At 37.2% G+C, this 21576-nt stretch overlaps 1 protein-coding gene across 4 annotated transcripts in view; it reads left to right on the top strand.

The window, feature by feature from the left end:
• Positions 1-21576, top strand: part of LOC125229235 (probable phospholipid-transporting ATPase IA) — a 144610-nt gene that overhangs the window by 38429 nt on the left and 84605 nt on the right. For 2 of the 4 annotated variants that reach the window (XM_048134042.1, XM_048134045.1), the window contains exon 1: positions 1998-2319. The exons of 1 other annotated variant lie outside the window; for it this stretch is intronic. In XM_048134042.1, the coding sequence (XP_047989999.1) occupies positions 2205-2319 (115 nt within the window). In that variant the 5' untranslated portion in view covers positions 1998-2204. Of the gene's footprint in view, positions 1-1997; positions 2320-21576 lie in introns of those variants that run through there. One more of the 4 variants, XM_048134041.1, reaches the window with a different exon arrangement.

Genomic DNA, 21576 nt, shown 5'->3' with positions numbered 1-21576 from the left:
TTGGTCCCATAATAAAAGTTGTTCATGACCTCAAAAGTCACTTTGCGAAGTTTGAACGGTCCTTTTTATACCACCCTGTATAATTTGTATTAAGATTGTGTTTCAATGTAAAAAAAAACCGGCCAAGTGCGAGTCGGACTCGCCCACCGAGGGTTCCGTACAAACTTTCTTTCAAACTAACTAGTAAAAATAATCTCATATTTTCATATAACTCTAATGACTTGACTAGAAGACAAAAGTATAGGCACTAATGAGTATTATAGTGTATAGCGCCATCTCCGCGCGATAATTCTTTATAATGTTTAAACAGTTTTTACTTTATTGGACAGAAGATGGTTTACGTAACACCTCGTATTAATTTGAAGTACGATATACATCCGCAAGGGTGGGTAAATTGAAAGTAAATATCTGAAAAGTTTTTTGTGAATTAAAAAAAAAGTATTCAAAATACAAACACGATTATATTTTTCCTGTAATATATAGCATAAAACCAATGTTTACTAAAATTTTCATAATTTTTCGTTGGTAAACTTCGGAGATAAGGGGGGGGGGGGGGACGGTATTTTTTTTTACATTTTCCTTCAAAATTCTTTTTTTTTTTTCCACAACAAAAAAATTATAAAAATAGCTTATTTACGTTCAATTTGAGCTCTTTCCAACGATACCCCACTTGACCTAGTAACTTGAAATTTACAGTTTGCCCCCTTTCATTTTGGCCATTTTCTACAATTAAAATTAATATATTAAAAAAAAATATACTTTCTATTTGTAGAGGTTTACAATGTTCACAACTATTCCAAATTTCAAGTTGATAGCATTAGTAGTCCTCGAGATATTTAGGAATGTGACAGACGGACAGACAGACGGACAGAGTCGCACCATAAGGGTTCCTGTTGTACCTTTTTGGTACGGAACCCTAAAAATAACTGAATTGTGGGATCAATTATAACATAAAACCAGTGGCAACGCGGTCCAAACAAAGTATGCATTCGTTATTACCATCAGTGATATTATCTGCCGGTAAAAATAAAATATATTTTTTCTACTTGTCGACTGTAATCTGTCAATTAGGACACCACAGACTAAACTATAAGTGCTAACTTTTCAGTGTTGGATACTCTATGGCAGTTCCGACTCAATTATAATAAGCTCATCATAGTTGACTTTAGTTAACTGTAATAATTTCAAAAATAGAACTTCATACAATTTCTATACTAATTAGCGATAACTGGCAAATTTTCCTGCATCTGAAACACATTTTTTTAAATCTGTCGCGTTATCGGCCAATCAGAGATGGTTATTACAAACAATTGGTTGCTAGTTAGTTAGTTGCTAATTTGATGTTGATACAACGGTGAACGACTCTATTAACATTAATTTTAACTTGCATGAATGATGATATTTCCGTCCATTGATGATGAAGATGATGACTCGTAGAAAAAGTATTGTATACAATAGTGATTGATATAATTAAGCTTTTCACTCTCGTACCGTACTATTAGGCCACTCAGCAAGCTTCGTGGCCTAAACATGGTACTCGACTGAAAAGCTTTGTATTATATCACGATTGTATAAAATACTATACCGTTGAACTCGTATTGATTTCATTGGTTGGCTTCGTCTGGTAGATCAATAACAGGAGCTGAAAGCTAACTACATAATATTCTGAGAAATAGGTTTGTTCCACGAAGTTCTAGTTTGCTCATGTGGGTAATTAATCATAAGTACCCAATACTCAAGAGCTTTACTGTGTGTGTGGTGAAGTAATTATTTGTCATTATCATTAGTTAACAATCTTACATGAATCTGTTACACAACCCGAAAACATAGGTAACAGTTCAACTGTAGGTACTTAAAATACCTAATTAGGTACCTATACTAATTATTTTACCAAACTTTAGTTTGCTTTAGCAGCGGGATTAAATTAAGAAAAGGTTCTCTTTACTACTGGATAAGCAGGTACTCGTATTTTCCAAAAGGTAAAATAAAAGTGAAAGAAAAAAACATGTCACTTTAATCAAGCGTCACTGTCGCTCTAGTTTAACAAAAGCCACTTATTTTATCATGAACGAAAGGTGCTTAAAAGTGTTCAAGTGACTTCCACTAATACACCCGCGTACCGCGATAAGATCGCTAGTGTCCCGTCCATTGCGCGCTAGTAGTGGAGTGTGTCAGGCATGTGTGCGGCGCGTCAGTGATGGAGCATGGCGTGGCCGGGCGGCTCGCCGGACACGGTGGAGCTGGCGCTGCGGCCGGTGGACAGCCGTGACACGCTCGAGTCGCTGAGCACGCCGGGGACTGCTGGCGAAACTGTTCACAGTAAGTGGCTGTGGCATTTTTTTTTTCTCTTTTCCTTTTTTTTCTCCTTAAAGTGATGCCCTTATTTTATATTATGCACCGCTGGGTAAAGGCCTCCCTATCTTTTCCATCTTTCTCGATCTTGAGCTACAACTGGCCAATCTGTAAAAAAGGAGTCCAAGTTAACCTGCCATCGCTGGCGAAATTGTGTTTTCTTGTCGGGAGATTGTGTTTTCTAATAAACGAATTAATCATTCAGTCTGATAAGGATGATTCTTGATTATTCATCGAAAGCACGGAATAAGGTAGGTAATACGGCAGAAACCGAAAGATATTGTCGCTAATCATCTCCTTAATCGCTTACTGTATGTCTTTGCCATCACGAAACGACTTTGTTCCAGACTTTTGGAAAGCGTGTGCGTAGCCGAAGCTGACACATAATACCCACGGCTTTTACTCTTCGGTTTCGGCTTTTATCGGGATCACATAAGTGCGGTGCGAGCAAGATAGATAGAAAACCCGAATCGTTAACTGATGTTAATCGTACTGTACATAAGTAAAAGTAAATATATAGTTTATTTACGCCAATGTTTTTAAGCCAATATTTATCTTAACCCTTAAATGCTTTTTTATTTTAACGCAAAATGATAAACAATGGTTTTCTGAATCTGGGAAAAAAAATATAAAATAAAAATATTAAATCAGTGTTAGAAGTTTAATAGGCTATAGTTATTTGTTTTACAAGGGGGCAAAGTAGTTGTTTAACCTCACGTGCCAATGTTGATACCTGAGCAAGCAAATTAAGATTCCAATATTGAATCGCGAGCGTAGCGAGTGGTTCAAAAAGTGGAATCTTGAGGGTATCAAGGCACGAAGGTTAAACAAACTTTGCCACCGAGTGAAACACAAACTTTTTCACCACACCAACACGAACAAAATACTGACTATAAAACATCAAAATAAATCAAATCCATCAATTTATTAAATATTTATGATTCAAAATCATCATTTAGAGGTAAAATCTAGCAGCCAGATTAAGACATCGAGTTAAAATTTATATGAAATTACTTTGCCCCCTTGTGGATAAAATGCAATTTTGCTATCTGTTTTCGAATAGAAAAGAAAGCCTTTACCAGTTGGTGTGGTGAAAAATTTTATATAAGTTTTAAATATATCATTATTGGAAGAAAAACTTTGTTACGAAGAAAACTATCACTACAGAAATAAAACTCGCAATTTCAAACTCTAGTTAAAATACGTTACGAAACTTCCTTAGGGGGTGTCGAAAATTTGCAAAGATTCAACGAGTTTGTATGTACTTTGCTGACCTAATCCTAAAAACTTTCTTACTTAGACGAAAGTTTTGTGCATAAATGTATAATATTATTTTTAAACTCCGTATCTGTACCAATAAGTTGGACAGAATGCGCAAGATTTTGCAAGGTTGCATTCAAATTTGAATGGAACTGTGCCGGAAAAGGAAGTTTATCTTATTAATGTGAATATAAATACCTATAACCTATAAGCACAAAATTAAATTATTGGAAAAAACCGACCGCGACATAGTAGACCGATTTTCATATAACATGGCTAAGAACACTCCCGACAATCGCAGCTTTCATACAAAAAAAAACTAAATCTAAATCGGTTCATCCGTTCGGGAGCTACGATGCCACAGACAGACACACACACGGACAGACAAACAGACAGACAGAGACACGTCAAACTTATAACACCCCGTCGTTTTTGCGTCGGGGGTTAAAAACTAGCTAACTGTCCACCGATTTCGCAAAATTTTAATGTCAAAGTATAATAATAAAAAAAAAAACATATTAGTCGGCGCAGAGTTATCTTCAACGGATTATTTTAAATTAATAGGATATCAGTCTGGCTTTAGATAAGTACGAGCATAAATAAATTAAACGACGCAAACATGACAATACAACATAAAAGGACACCGTCATTCATTGTGAAATAAAAACAATCAAGCTCAGTAAGACTTCTTTGAAACAAGGAGCTATCACTATCAGCTATGTGAACTATACTTAATTACCTACATCGAATATTGAACAGCTAACAAAATACGTATTGATGATGAAATTACAAGTATAGGCGCCTTATTATTAGTACCTAAATTACCTTTAATTTGAACCCAGGACCTACAGCTTCAGATTCAGGAGCGCGTCTATTCTTTCATTAGATTATAGCAATCTCTACCAGACATGTAATAACCTAACCACAAAATTTATATTTTGAAAAATCCCCCGACACAGTGGACCGATTTTCATGAAACATGTCTAAGAACACTCCCGACTAACTCAGCTTTCAGACAAAAAAAACTAAATCTAAATCGGTTCATCCGTTCGGGAGCTACGATGCCACAGACAGACACACACACAGACAGACAGACAGAAACGTCAAACTTATAACACCCCGTCGTTTTTGCGTCGGGGGTTAATGACAAATACTAAGCCCGTGTAAGTCAGTTCCGTTTTATTCTTCGTTCAATTTCGGACGAACGTAGGGAACACCTTTGTTAAATATTACAGTAGGCGATACACGGGGATTCCCACCCGGCCGGTCGATAAATGTTTACTACTAACTAATTAATATTCTATCGCTGGTTACAACACTTACAGAGTCGATTGCAACGCCACCAACATATGGAGTTATTTATGTAATAATAGGTAAACGAGAAGGCAGGTAAGCGATCTGTACGGTTGGCGGAATATCAATAAAATAGGGAGCTCGATTACATGTGTTTATTGTTCAAACTCAAATTACAGACTACCCAATACATGGATGATACATGAGATATACAGAGTGGGGCCTGTAACAAAAGCAAAAAATTAAACTGTAGGCTATTCTCCTAATATTGATCAACATTTGTTCAGCGACTTTTAAAAATAACTTGTATTTTGATTTTTATCACCCTTGAAAGTTTTTTCTAAGAGGTAACGTATTGCGAATTCTGTTAAGTCTAAAGTGTGACAGACAACGTCAATGACAACAATAATGGCGTACATTGAAGCTAATATTTATTTTGTATGAAAAATTTAAAATTTAAAGACTTCATAATTTTTAAAAGTCACTGAACAAATGTTGGTCAGTTTAAGGAGTATAGCCTACAGTTTAATTTTTTGCTTTTGTTACAGGCCCCACCCTGTATATCTATAGATATACATACACCACAGATCACTGCTGGCCATGGACAGTTGGACACCCGAAACACTAGACCCTTTAGCACAACTTGCCTTATCGCGCGATGCAAGTTGTGCTAGAGGGACAGAAGCACAGTATAATAAAGAGTACTATCGTACAGTATGGCCACTCCTGCTCCCCGCTGAAAGTGCCGCCCACCCCCTCTCGGTTACCTCACAGTCAAAAACGCGAACAGTCGACCCTGTCATATTTCACTCATACGATCATAATACGCGTTCACCTACACGAGCTTAGACTGTGCTAGGAACGCGCCTCTTTCATATATTTGATCGCCAGTGTCCGAGGTGTGACAGAAGGGTAAAAGGCGCCTAACTGTCAAATTTTATTCTGCCATAAAATCGGCTTCACCAGTGGATCGTCATTTGTTTCGACATTTGTTTTTAGTCAAGTTTTTAAATTTGACACATTTTGCTTTCATCGTCAGTTTTTGATAACGAGCGCGGATTGCGAGCGGAACGCCATCGTCGCCAGCGTTCGTCCGGCGCACCGCTATCATTGCGCTCCGCTAACGCTACGCTATCAAAACGCTTTATGTGTGGCGGAGGAGGAGGGTCGGTTGCTCCAAACCGCCCGTTACCGAATTTACCTAAATAAGATATTAAGTGAGTCTGTGTAGGTACATATATAGTGCGGGGGTAAGTTACTTTGGGGGTAGGTCGATCTGTGTCCTTACAATCTTATTTATTTATCAAATTACAAATCATCAGACGTTACACAACATAAGCCAAAACCGCTAAACAGCCGCTTTCCACTAATTAACCCCCAACACGATTTGCGCCGTCCCGCCGGTTACACGGCTTCCCCAGTCGACTCGCGAGTCGCGCCGCACCATGTTGGTTCAGATCCTCATCATGATGTACCTCGCCACCTGCCTAGTGTTCTATGTAGCTCACGTCATTGACTATTATTTGACAGTGCTTTAATGGACTTTTTTAGCATGTGGTTGACAGTGTGGAGGTTCAAGCGGCTTGGTGAGTTGGGCATCATCGACAGAAATTCATCAGCATCGCCAAAGTAATTCATGATACTAGCATCTTATCGATATTTCATAAACGAATAGTGGTTTTAAAACAAATCTATCCTATGTCATAGGTTTTATTTTATGATTTTAAATAGTGAGTGTCATTCATGCCAAGCTAAGTTGACATTTATTTTGATAGCCCCTACCTTAATATAATCAAAACAGACAAGCCAAAACACTTATGGGCTTAAAATAATAAGAGGGATGTTACAGGGTGGCCCATAAATCGTTGACTAAAGTTTATATCAATATTTTGTAGCCATTCCAATTTTACTTAGGTATAAAAATTGAAATGTAAAATCACGTCTGTTTTTGACTAATAAAAATTATTGTATTCAAAATATTCTCATTTGGCTTTTAAACACAAGGGCAAAAGTACTTATGTAAAAAAATACGATATGCCCCGCTAACACGCGCTCGCGGTCGACGCAAGCCACCCCTGGGAGGATGACATCTGCCAACAAGCTGGTGAGAACTGGATGTAAATGGCAATGACAGACGTGGATGAATAGTCATACTTGTTATGGAGAATTTTTGGCCAAAAGCTGCACTTTTGGATGGAAGCAAGCCGCTTTGCATGGTGATAGTAGACATCATAGTAAACGATTTTTTCCGAGGATATCGAAATTTCATCCCTTAGGAAGCCGAGCGTAGCGAGGTGTTTTATGAAAATTAAAAAAAATTCTATCTTTTTATTGTATCGTCCGATTTTGACAAAACGTATCTCAAATGAAAGGTATTGATTTTTGTAATTAAAAAAAAATACAAAGAAAAAAAATTTGAAAGAAAAGTAAGAAAAAAATAAAAAAAGTAAATTTACGTCTCGCACTGAATAACTTCAAAGAATGACAGACAAAATGTACAATGTCGATATACGAGTTTTTTTTAATCTAAGACAGATAAATTTTTAGTTGAAAACTGAAGACCGCATCGAAATCAGATTAGCATTTTTTAAGATACAAGTTGCCAAAGTTGGGAAAGATCGCTTTATATGGCCACTTTGAAATTCCTTTGCCAGAAAGTCAGAAATAATATGTTTTTCGGACACAGAAAAATACATAGTAACAGTACACATCAAAATAAAATTAAAAATTCCGAGGATATTATAATTTCATCCCTTAGAACGACGAGCGTAGCGAGGTCGGTTACGAAAACCGAAAAAAAAATCTCATTTTTTTGTACGTCGTCCGATTTTGACAAAACATATTTCATTTGAAAGGTATTGCTTTATGTAACTTAAAAAAAATATTGAAAAAAATTGGAAAAAAATGTAAGATTTTAAAAAAAAACCTTAATTTTCGTATCACTCTGAATAACCGCAAAAAACGGTAGACACGGTGTATAATTTCGATATATGATTTTTTAAATTAAAGACAAATAAATGCATGATTATAAACTAAAAACAGAATCGAAATCGAATCAGTAGTTTTTAAGATGCAAGTTGTCAAATTTGGCTTAGTTTGTTTATATGGTCGCTTATAAATTCCTTAGCCAGAAAGTCAGAAACATTATATTTTTCTTACAGTTAAAAGTATGCATAGGTAATAGACATCATTATAAACATTTTTTTACAAGGATATAAAAATTTCACTCCTTAGAAACCCTTAGAAAGACGATCCAATAAAAAAAAAAGTGCCTTTTTTTTGTTTTTCGTAACAGACATCGCTACGCTCGGCTTTTCAAGGGATGAATTTTTTATATCCTCGTAAAAAAATGTTTATTATGATGTCTATTACCTATGCATACTTTTAACTGTAAGAAAAATATAATGTTTCTGACTTTCTGCCTAAGGAATTTATAAGCGACCATATAAACAAACTAAGCCAACTTTGACAACTTGCATCTTAAAAACTACTGATTAAATTTCAATTCGGTTTTTAGTTTATAATCATGCATTTATTTGTATTTAATTTAAAAAAATCATATATCGAAATTATACACCGTGTCTACCGTTTTTTGCGGTTATTCAGAGTGATACGAAAATTAAGGTTTTTTTTTTAAAAATCTTACATTTTTTTTCCAATTTTTTTCAATATTTTTTTTTTTAAGTTACATAAAGCAATACCTTTCAAATGAAACATGTTTTGTCAAAATCGGACGACGTACAGAAAAATGAGATTTTTTTTTCGGTTTTCGTAACCGACCTCGCTACGCTCGTCGTTCTGAGGGATGAAATTATAATATCCTCGGAATTTTTAATTTTATTTTGATGTGTACTGTTACTATGTATTTTTCTGTGTCAGAAAAACATATTATTTCTGACTTTCTGGCAAAGGAATTTCAAAGTGGCCATATAAAGCGATCTTTCCCAACTTTGGCAACTTGTATCTTAAAAAATGCTAATCCGATTTCAATGCGGTCTTCAGTTTTCAACTATAAATTTATCTGTCTTCAATTAAAAAAACTCGTATATCGACATTGTATATTTTGTCTGTCATTCTTTGAAGTTATTCAGTGCGAGACGTAAATTAACTTTTTTAAATTTTTTTCTTACTTTTCTTTCAAATTTTTTTTCTTTGTATTTTTTTTTAATTACAAAAATTAATACCTTTCATTTGAGATACGTTTTGTCAAAATCGGACTACACAATAAAAAGATAGAATTTTTTTAAATTTTCATAAAACACCTCGCTTCCTAAGGGATGAAATTTCGATATCCTCGGAAAAAATCGTTTACTATGATGTCTACTATCACCATGCAAAGCGGCTTGCTTCCATCCAAAAGTGCAGCTTTTTTTTCATAACTAGTATGACTAGAATGGAGAGGTCTACTTATGTCCAAAGACGGGCGCTTTAATGGCTGCTATACTCAGATGGATGGATATTTTGTCTACGTATTTTTGGCTCGCCTGTATTTGTCATGATTCCCGAAGATATAATTAAGTAAAGGAAAAACATCAAGGACAAGATTACCTTTTTGAACAACGGTCCAATTAGTAGGTGAAACGGTACAAGGAACAAAGGCTGCCATAATATTTCTTCCGTTGGTAGTATCGACTTAGAAAATCGCATAATGATTGCTGTAGTTAGTAACTTATTAAATCGTGGCTGTAGATAGATCAAGAAAATCTTGGCAATAAAATCTTAACAACACCAACGAAAAACATTCTACTTATCAAATGTAGGTAGTTAGTTAGGTAGGTAACATACCAAGTAACCATAGCTATCATCAGTACAGTACATGCCTTGCGATATCCGGAATGGAGCACATTAGGTGCACCTGGCAATCGATTATTCATTTCAACTGCAGTTTATGGCAGTTGGTGCTATTTTACTTTTTGTAAATGTGAAAATAATAGGTATACCTATTCTTATGCTATCGAAAGATGTACATATCATTTATAACAAATGAATATTCTTTTTCAGTACAGATGGTATTTTTTTTACGCACTAGTGCGAGAAGTGGTTCGTTATATGCCAGGTCGAAACTTCGGAGGCTCATCTGTACTGAAAAACGTCGTACGATACACGTGCGAAAAGGAAATTCGTAACTCGTGTCGATTTAAAACACTCCCTTCGGTCGTGTTTTAATTTATCGCCACTCGTTTCGAACTTCCTTTTTTACGCACTTGTATCGTAATGTACTATTTTATTTCCGCACTAGTTCGCAAAGTATTACAAAACACTCCTTTGGGTCGTGTTTTTATTTACATTTTACTCTTTTCCGCACTTGTATTATAATGTGCTATTGTTATTTTTCGTCCATGCATTTTCCTAGAACCTGTCTGTTTGTACATGACATGTATTGGTCCTATTGAGACGTAAGGGTCATAATATTATGATTCGATAATGTCATCAAAATTTTAAAGTCCATTTCGGCCTCCTATTTTGAAGAATAACTTCGATATCTTTGAATTCGAATGAATTTTCTTTTACAAAACCTAACACTCCTCCATCGTATAGCTATCAAAATATCTAAGTATTAAGACTGTCTAAACCGTTAATTAATTATCATTAATACCGTGCGATCAATAATTAATTGCTTGATAATGATACTGTAAACAAGTAGTCTACTGACTTAGTTGTTAACAGTCATATGCAGTACATGTACAATCTGCCATTTTTATGTAAGCGGAAACCTTCCACCTGGGCTTAGGCATCCACATCCCACGATGAGCACCGCAACAAAACGAAACGTCATATGAGACTCCAATTTAGTACTGACTTAGTGCGTTTTTCTTCTGAGGCGGGTGGGCTACGCCGTAGACGTTGCTACGGAAGTGCTACGGCGCTAATAGGCATTGGACTTGTGATCTTGTTATGGTGACTACTATATTGCGGTTATTCTTTGGACGTGTTTCTTTGATTTATATCTCGGCTTAGCGTCGGCACAGACTAACGGCATCTCGACTGCACTCCGGCTGCAGTGTCTATATAACTGCAGTCGAGTCAGAGTTCATCTGTATCTGCTCTTACAACTATTGAGCATAAAAGGCAAATTGTTTGATATACATATGTATACAACGTGTATTTTATTATTATGTCAGTGAGGCCACCTAGGCACCACATCCCGTGTGGCTACGCGAATATTTTATGCCAATCAACTGGAGTCCTGTTTATCAACAGTTTTCTATTGATTAAATAAATTTCCGTTATCTGGATTGACAAAAAAAAATTGAGTCATAGATAGTAATGTAGAAGTTACCGAAAATTCTTATGAGGAAAGTTCTGCAACTTTGGAAACTTCTCGTCCGTGCATTGCTAGTCATAGAACCTGGTCACAAAATTTCACGTGAATCGGTTGAGAATTGCGACCTGTACAGGAGAACATCCGGCCATACAAAAGTAAATTGCTTAAGTTGAAACTTAGCCCTCGCTTCGCTTCGGTCAATAAAAATGCACTTTAGTTAAAACTAGACCAAAAATCGAATGGAGTGCAATCAAGTAGAAATGGAGGAAGATCCAGCAATAATATAATAGAGGCGTGAAGCTATGCTAACTCGATTTTCCGCGGGACTTGTAGCCGACAGTCGGTTGCAGATTTACTTAGAAACCACAGACTACACAGACCAGACCTCAGAGAAAGAATACTAGACAGCGGACAAGCCGGCGGACGTGTCGCAGCAAGGGTGGATCCAGCTTCGTACTCAGGGGTCAACCCCCCCCATCCCCCCCCGGGATCGTCGCACGTGTCGCAGTTAGCTCATTGAGCATACAGTTTTCATTGCGTGCGTTCGTGTTGACACGACACGCTGGTCCTTAGCATGTACACAGACATGGAAATGATGTGCGTATATTGTGCAATAGTCCAATAGGAGACCATATATGTGTGAGTGGGTTCAAGACCTTGCGACAAGCATATGAAATAAATTTATAGTTTAAAAAACTCTAGAAAAACACGCTTTTATAAATGCACGTAAAAGCCAAAAATAAATTATGGATCGTTCAAGTTGTCTCTATTGCTGGGATGAAGAGTAAACTATGTGCTTTTAATTATAATATTTGATTGTAAAAGCGTGGGGCGCTGTAACAGGAAAAACTTTTTGTATAACTTGCTGAGAAATCAAGTTAAGCTATATTACGAGAAGCAGTTTACACAGACTGGCGCGCTAACTGGACTTGCAGCACGACTGCAGCGCCCCACGCTTTTACAATCAAATATTATAATTAAAAGCACATAGTTTACTCTTCATCCCAGCAATAGAGACAACTTGAACGATCCATAATTTATTTTTGGCTTTTACGTGCATTTATAAAAGCGTGTTTTTCTAGAGTTTTTTAAACTATAAATTTATTTTATACTTTTTAGTCGTTAATAATGAAATATATTTAAAATTTATACAAAAATATTATTTCAAGTAGGCGAATTTCGCAAGCCATTTGTGGCTTAACACGTATTGCTACTTAATAAGAATTAATACCACCTGGGGCCTATTGCATAACAATTTACAACTCATATTACAAGCGGTAGTCCCCCTCCAATTCATTTTATAAGAAAGAGAGTTCCGCTTGTAATACAAGTTGCTTTGCTCTTAAGGGTCACAAGAAAACCCTAACCCAACTTATTTTAAATATTACGTTGATCTTTCTTTTATGCGGGGGGCTTCGCCCCCCGAGCCCCCCTTTCTTTGCTCTTAAGGGTCACAAGAAAACCCTAACTCAACTTATTTTAAATATTACGTTGATCTTTCTTTTATGCGGGGGCTTCGCCCCCGAGCCCCCCTTACTTTTGCACTTAAGGGTCACAAGAAAACCCTAACCTAATTTATTTTAAATATTACGTTGATCTTCTTTTATTGGGGGGTCCTTTGCCCCCCGAGCCCCCCTTACTTTTGCTCTTAAGGGTCACAAGAAAACCCTAACCTAATTAATTTTAAATATTACGTTGATCTTTTTTTATGCGGGGGCTTCGCCCCCGAACCCCCCTTACTTTTGCACTTAAGGGTCACAAGAAAACCCTAACCTAATTTATTTTAAATATTACGTTGATCTTCTTTTATTGGGGGGTCCTTTGCCCCCCGAGCCCCCCTTACTTTTGCTCTTAAGGGTCACAAGAAAACCCTAACCCAACTTATTTTAAATACTACGTTGATCTTTCTTTTATGCGGGGGCTTCGCCCCCCGAGCCCCCCTTTGTTTATATACTCTTGAGGGTCACAAGAAAACCCTAAACCAACTTATTTTGAATACTACGTTGATACTTTTTTTTTGCGGGGGGCTTTGCCCCCCGAGCCCCCCTTTCTTTGCTCTTAAGGGTTACAAGAAAACCCTAAACCAACTTGTTTTAAATATTACGTTGATCTTTCTTTTATGCGGGGGGCTTCGCCCTCCGAGCCCCCCTTACTTTTGCACTTAAGGGTCACAAGAAAACCCTAACCTAATTAATTTTAAATATTACGTTGATCTTTTTTTATGCGGGGGGCTTCGCCCCCGAACCCCCCTTACTTTTGCCCTTAAGGGTCACAAGAAAACCCTAACCTAATTTATTTTAAATATTACGTTGATATTTTTTTTTGCGGGGGGCTTCGCCCCCCGAGGCCCCCTTTCTTTGCTCTTAGGGGTCACAAGAAAACCCTAACCCAACTTATTTTAAATATTACGTTGATCTTTTTTTTATGCGGGGGCTTCGCCCCCCGAGCCCCCCTTTCTTTGCTCTTAAGGGTCACAAGAAAACCCTAACCCAACTTATTTTAAATATTACGTTGATCTTTCTTTTATGCGGGGGGCTTTAAGAAACCAGAAAACAGCTATGATACGAAGTTCCATCATGTAGTTCCAGTTCATATCTTCCGGCTCCATCATCAGACCTTGAAACCTAATCGTAGTCAAAGTTCATTACAATACTTTTCTAAGAAACCCAAATACAGCTATGATACGATGTTCCATCATGTAGTTCCAGGTCATATCTTCCAGCTTCATCATCAGACCTTGAAACCTAATCGTAGTCAAAGTTTATTACAAGACTTTTCTAAGAAACCCAAAAACAGCTTTGATACGATGTTCCATCATGTAGTTCCAGGTCATATCTTCCAGCTTCATCATCAGACCTTGAAACCTAATCGTAGTCAAATTTCATTACAAGACTTTTCTAAGAAACCCAAAAACTGCTATGATACGATATTCCATCATGTAGTTCCAGTTCATATCTTCCGGCTCCATCATCAGACCTTGAAACCTAATCATAGTCAAAGTTTATTACAAGACTTTTCTAAGAAACCCAAAAACAGCTATGATACGATGTTCCATCATGTAGTCCCAGTTCATATCTTCCGGCTCCATCATCAGATCAATTCAACAGTATCATATTATTGTATTGTCATCAGAACTACATACAGCTGCCAATTTTCATTACGCTACGATCCTTGGAAGATGGTTAAATTAGCCTCCGCAGATTCCATTACATAGTTAGTTACATACACGACGACCTAATAAAAGCGTGTTAAAAATCGCCGGGCATGTCATGAATCAAGTAGAAAATGTACCAAGATAATTCCTGTAATAATGTAGGTAATAGAAGCACATTCCTTGGTACAATGCCTCAAGGGCCTATTTTAGACATTAGCTAGATTTTAAGTTTAGTCTTAGTTTCTTATATAATTATGTAAATATGTTCATGTAAATAAAGAATTATAGAAGCGTGAAGGGCTCAGAAACTCGATTTTCCGTGGAATTCGTCGACAGCCGGTTAGAATGCGGAGCGGAATGGAAATGCACTTTGATTTGATCGCGTCAGAAATTTACTCGGGACATAGATCACTTACAATAAGGAACCATTTTTAGTAATTTTAAGAAGTGCCACAGACATTTTTTTTCTCGTGTTTTTACATACTCACAAAGTTCATATTAGGTTTACATAAAAATAAAGTCATTAACGCGAGTTGGTACAGTGGCTTAACAGCCACTGGCCCCGTAGCCGAATGGCATTTCTCCGACGCCAAACGAAAGCGATACGCCGCTGGCTCTGTCGCGCCAATACGCAAGCGCGATAGAGATAGATATCTACTAGCGCTTCGTTTCGTGAGCGTTTCGTGAGCGATTGTGCCATTCGGCTAGCCACCCTGGGCAGAAAGCGGTGTACACCTCTCGACACCCTTGAGTTTTCACACCGGTGTTGCCCTTGAGCCATCTTGGATGTCGCTTTTTGTGGGGGCCCATCTTGTGGGGACGAGTCACCGTCTGCCGGAAATAAAATTGGATACCGTTTTATTAGGCAGGCGTCCGGTTTTTTATCCATAGCCCAGTATTTAGTCCATCACTTTCATCAAAATAGCCCAGTTCATTTTAGATTCCATTAACTCTCAAATAGTCCTTACACCCTGGCGGGTGTTGCCTCTGCGTGTGTCCCATGATACGGGCAAGGGCAATATCCGCTCGGTGTACCCCTTACATTTCATTAAAGTATCGAAAGGGCCTCTACACGTTGGCTTCGGCCCCGCGCACGCCTCCCAAAGGTCCGGAATACCATTGTTCCGTGATGGGAAAGACATACAAAGTCATTAACACTTTCGAAACCGGGCTCTACGCGGCGCTACGACATTTTCGCTACATACGGGTTTCCCCATGTAATCGGCTACGCTTCTACGAGCGGTGTGCCCGACAGTCGGGTTCTTGGTAGCGAAAGTGTTAAAATATTTAGAATGATGATGGCTTGTTTGAGCATTTTTAGTAAGTAGATATTTTTTTTTATGTTTGTATGTTTTTCGATATAATAATAGGTCAAAATGGTAAATTTATTTTATATTTACAAGATCATTATTTAACTAAAAGGTAACTTAAAATAAATATTTACAAATAAACTAACTATTAAACCCCGCTCCTTATCTTTTCTGGTGCAAAAGTACCCATAATACTTATGGCGTTACCCTTTTGGATGGTTATGGATAACTTTTGCACCAAAAACGATTTAGCGCGGGGGCCCTTTTTTGTTTTATTAGTAGATATTTTGTTTTATTAACCGCCGCCTCAAATTTCTCAAGAAAGGTGGTTCTCAATTTGTCTGTATGTTTTTTTTATGTTTGTTCCACGATATCTTCGTCGTTACTGGACCGTGGAACTGCCGATGAAGATCAAAACGGAAGTCCTTAAGAGGATACGGTAGCGAAAATGCTAAAATGGAAAGGAGCCCCCCTTTCAACTTGGGAATTTTAGTTAAATATACAAGTGTTATTAACTAGATTTATCGAAAAAAAATTGTCCATTTAGAACAACTCAGTCAAAAGATATTTCAAAAAAATCTCTAAAATCGAGGTTCCGCTCTCGACTCTTTCCTCCTTCAAAACTTAATCAATCGGAACAAAATTTGAGAATCTGAATAAAAATGAAATAATCTATGTCGGACCGTTTAGCTTTTTTGGTTAATTGTTACCAATCTTGAGTATCACACCTTTTTTTGCGCCACAATTAAAAAGGCCGTTTTTGGAAATTTTTGATTGGCTCTAGTCTTTAAAAAGCAGAATATCAAAAAAATCAAAACGGTCCGACACAGATAAAAATAATAACAATCTGTGTTGAAAAAATCATTGCTCTATCTTCAAAAACCAGGGAGGAAATAGTCGAGAGCGTTTGTATGTATGCTGGACGGCACACTTATAGTGACTTTAGTATTTTTATAAGAACAGCATGCATTTGAGTTCAGAACAGTGACATTTATTTGTTATGAGATTTGTTATGTTTGTTAAGCATATTAAGTTTTCAAGTCAAATTTTGTCAAGCTTCGATTTCTTATAATCGGATTCATGAGGAATTGAGGAAACTCCTCAAACCTTAACGGTATAGGTACGTATGTTCATTTGTGTTGCCATCAAATAATTAAAGCATTAAAAGTAGTTTTAAAAAATACCTACATTCTACATATTTCTACATAATCCAACATTCGCAAGTAGCTTTCACCAGAACCCCAAAGGCGGCGGCTTTTTTTTATTAAAAATTATTCAAAGAATGTAATTTAATATTTAGACCAGCCATTCTCAAAGTGTGCTCCGCGGACTCCTAGGGCTCCGCAAAGCCTCTCTGGGGGCTCCGTGTGAATTTTGGGTACCTGATATGCAACTTCAAGTCTCTTCCATAAAACCAATTGTTAAAAAATAAAAAACAGTTTCATGTAATACCTCACATTAGAATCTAGTGATTAGATTTTACTATCATGAATCATGATTGCTTTTTAAAATAAAGATTGCAATAAAAAAATATTTAATTTAAGAGTTCCGTCAGATGTTTTACTTTCTAAAATGGTTCCATCGGAAAATAAGTTTGAGAACCGCTGATTTAGACCCTATCGTTACTCACAGCTCACAGACCAACCCCAGGAGGTTCTCTGTGGTTATACTCAAGTCCACTCACATGTTGCGGCGTGAAAAGAGCGCTATAACATAGGTAATAGGTTCATTGGGGGTAACAAAAGCTAATAGATACATTCCGCGAAATATATATTTATAAAAAAAAACAGTCATTAAAATTTTCGTTCTTGCATACTAACAGTAGGTATTAAACATATTTTGATGCAATGTATTGTACATATTAACCACAGCTACAATTAATTACGACCAAGATAATTCCTGGAATTAATTAATTGACTGAGGCGTGGAAGCTAAATTGATTTTCCGCGAAATTCTCCGATAGTCTGTTACCATTTGCGGCAAGGAATGGAAATGCACTAATGATTTGATCGCGCCAGAGATATACTCGGAACATAGATCACTTTATAATACGAGTATGTACTTTGACTCCTCCAAGGACTATGTAAATATGGTTTAAAACAAAAAAAAAGTGAAGAAATATGTAAAAAAATAGCAAAATTTGGAATTAAGATGGAAATTATGTAATAAGTACCTACTTTACTAAACTAACCATCAAATTAAAATTATGAAAAAAACCCCGACATAGTGGACCGATTTTCATAAAACAGAATAAGAACACTCCCGACTAATTCAGCTTTAAAACAAAGAAAACTAAATCAAGATTGGTTCATGTGTTCGGGAGCTACGATACCAAAGACAGACACACACACAGACAGACAGACACATCAAACTTATAACACCCCGTCGTTTTTGCGTCGGGGGTTAAAAATGGCTACTAAGAAAAAAAGGAGTAAGTGAGCGTACCCTTACCTCATATAATTATGGGTATAATTAGTATTATTTGCGGGTTTTAACCGGTTTCTTGCACTTGCATAATATAAGCTTACGCTGTATTCATCAAGTGTTTTTATACGAGCCATAAAATCGAACATTTTTAGACCCAGAACCCAGACACTTGTTTCCATATTACCATGCACGACCTAGTCGGAAGTAATCTTTAATTCCCAAACCAGATGAGACTGCAGCACCTTAAATAGGATTTGCATACGAGAATGTATTACATATATTTTTCCCTTCGCGAGACCATCCAACAAACGAACTAATCATCTCCCGGCTCAATCAATACTCGCTCTCGGTGGAAACCGGGCTTTTGTAGATATAAGAGTGTTCGAAGTCGCACATAAATTATTACAGCCGGCGTTGCCGAATGACAATCGTCGACGCCAGACGCCGACAGAAATGCCGTCTGGCTCTGTCGCGCCAATACGCAAGAGCGATGGAGATAGGTAGCTCTACGAAACAAATATTATTGACTACGGCCCTGGTCCAACATATAGAATTATAGATCAAGAGCCCAGCAGGGCCGCCAGACCTTCCTCAAATTCTCAAGGATGAAACTTTGGGATAATGTAGAGTTCGTTATCGACATTTAATGTCTGCATATTTTCTAGTTCGGCCCATCGGCCATTTTTTTGCTATCAAGTGCTGAAGGTGAAAAAAAAAGTAACTTTCCTTTAATTCTCGAGGCTGATTTTTATGTAGAATACGTTGTTAAAAATTGGTAATCTTCAATGCCAGACCGTTTCCGCTGGCCGTAACTTTTGCCAGACGCGACAAAGTTGACAAATACACAGGAAACTATAACTAGACAGTTTGTAAGCAGCCAGACCAATCGGATGGACCCAAACATCCGCCAGACCGACTTAAAGTTTCGCTATGAACAATAAAGTAAAATCGTGATTATAGATAGTTAGCCGAAACTACTACTTTTCTTAGTAGCCATTTTTAAAAGCTATAAGAAGTTGAATTTTGCACAGCAGTTTACGTTTATAATGTATATTAGACAATTTGACCCCTAAGTGCGTTTTCACATTATCCGATCCGATATCGGATGTCGGCCCAATATCCCATACATTACAGGCGCCATCTTGGATTTATTCTATTGAAATCCTTCCGACATCCGATATCGGATCGGATAATGTGAAAACGGACTAAGGGGGTTAAAAACGGGATGTCAGATTGTATGAGGATCCAATTTTATTGTTATTTAGGGACATAAAACTTGGTAAAAAGGTAGTAAATAGAAGTAGAAGAAAAGTAATTTCAGCTTTTTTCGATTTTCGTGCTTTTACGTGCTGCAACAACGTGCTCTAACACGTACATAAAAATCAACCTTGAAAATTTAAGGAAAGTTAGCACTTTTTTTCACCTTCAGCACTTGATAGCAAAAAAATGGCCGTCGGGCCGAACTAGAAAATATGCAGACATTAAACGTTGATACGAACTCTACATTGTCCCAAAGTTTCATCCTTGAGAATTTGAGAAAGGTCTGGCGGCCCTGGGCTCTTAGTCCAATATCTTAAATGCCGATTTACACGAGGCATTTTTCCTGTCAACACATTAATAGTCATTTCTATTACAAGGGGGCAAAGTTGTTGTTTAACCGCACGTGCCAATATTTGGTACCCGAGCAAGCGAAAGATTTCAATATAAAACCGCGAGCGTAGCGAGTAGGTTAAACAAACTTTGCCACCGAGTGAAACACAAAATTTTTCACCACACAGACACGTATAGTCAGCCAAAAAAGTGGTTTACCACTTTTCTACCTTATGGATTTAAAAATAGAGTCGAAAAGTGATAAACCACTTTCTTGGCTGACCGTACAAAATACTGACTATAAAACATCAAACTGAATCAAATCCAGCAATCTAAATATTCAATATTTATGATTCAAAATAGTTATTTATAGGTACTTACATTCTACCAGCTAACTCAAGGCATCAAGTTAAAATTTGTATGAAATTTACTTTGCACTCTTGTGGATAAAATGCAATTTTGCTATCCGTTCTCGAATAGAAAAATTGATCTGTAACAGTTGGTGTGGTAAAAAAATAAAAACAAGAAAGGAAAAGCGAACGTCCACGTGTGGATCGATGCAGGGCTTCGCAAGGCCAAGACACTACCGTATTCATTATCTCATTATACTGCTGTATTCGAACAGGCATAGTGTGGTCAAGCTAAGTTAACAACGATTTTGATAGGCCTGTGCACGGGTTAAGACGATACAGGAGGGGTCAATTCTCCATACAAACGCTTCTCGACTAATTCCTCCCTGGTTTTTGAAGCTAGAGCAATGATTTTTTCAACACAGATTATTATTATTTTTATCTGTGTCGGACCGTTTTGATTTTTTTGATGTTTTGATTTTTAAAGACGCTAGAGCCCATCGAAATTTTCCAAAAACGGCCTTTTTCATTTCGGCGCAAAAAAGGTGTGATATTCAAAATCGGTGATAATTAGTCAAAAAAACTAAACGGTCCGACACAGACTATTTCATTGTTATTCAGGTTCTCAAATTTTGTTACGATGGATTAAGTTTTGAAGGAGACAATAAGTCAAGAGCGGAACCTCGATTTTAAAGATTTTTTCGCAATATTTCTTAAAAACTGAGTTGTTCTTAATGGACCATTTTTTTTCGATAAATCTAGTTAGTAACACTGGTAAGTATATTTAACTACAATTCCCAAATTGAAAGGGGGGCTCCTTTCCGTTTTAGCATTTTCGCTCCTGTAGGATCTTAAAATAACATTTTGCATCGAAGAGGCTATTAAAACTACTACCATATTCATTATTACTGCTGTATTCGAACAGCTACAGTCCGGCCAAGCTATGTTAGCAATATCTTTGACAGCCCTGACTGTGCACGGGTTAAGTAAACGTCGTGATTTCAAAGAAGTTTAACGCTAAAAATAACATTTGCACCGGCGAGGCTGATAAAATAAGTCAAAATCCCTGGCAACTTACCTTGGTAGCAAATCATCATACAAAAAAATGTGTCAGATATTTTTCAGGTTTTTTTTGTGCAAAATTATTATTGCCGGTGGTTTGTACCAAAGAATTTATTTTGGAACATATCGGGCCTTAGAAACGTGAGTCATGCGGAGCTTAGAAACCAGGGTGGCTAGCCGAATGGCACAATCGCTCACGAAACGCTCACGAAACGAAGCGCTAGTAGATATCTATCTCTATCGCGCTTGCGTATTGGCGCGACAGAGCCAGCGGCGTATCGCTTTCGTTTGGCGTCGGAGAAATGCCATTCGGCTACGGGACCTGGAGTACAATTTGACAATGCCGAAGAGAAATGCTGACTTTCCCTTGCTGTCCGGCAAACTTTCAGCCGATTGTAAATGCTGACTACAAAGATCTAAGAAGCCTTTAACACCAGTTTGGCACTGGAAGTTTGGCCAGCAAAATCATACATAATGCAATCAAAATATTCTTCAGTTCTGACTGATTTTTGA

Source organism: Leguminivora glycinivorella, chromosome 8, assembly GCF_023078275.1.
Source record: "Leguminivora glycinivorella isolate SPB_JAAS2020 chromosome 8, LegGlyc_1.1, whole genome shotgun sequence".
Taxonomy (NCBI): Eukaryota; Metazoa; Arthropoda; class Insecta; order Lepidoptera; family Tortricidae; genus Leguminivora; species Leguminivora glycinivorella.
The sequence above is the reverse complement of the archived record's forward strand: the minus strand, read 5'-3'. Positions and strand labels throughout refer to the sequence as shown.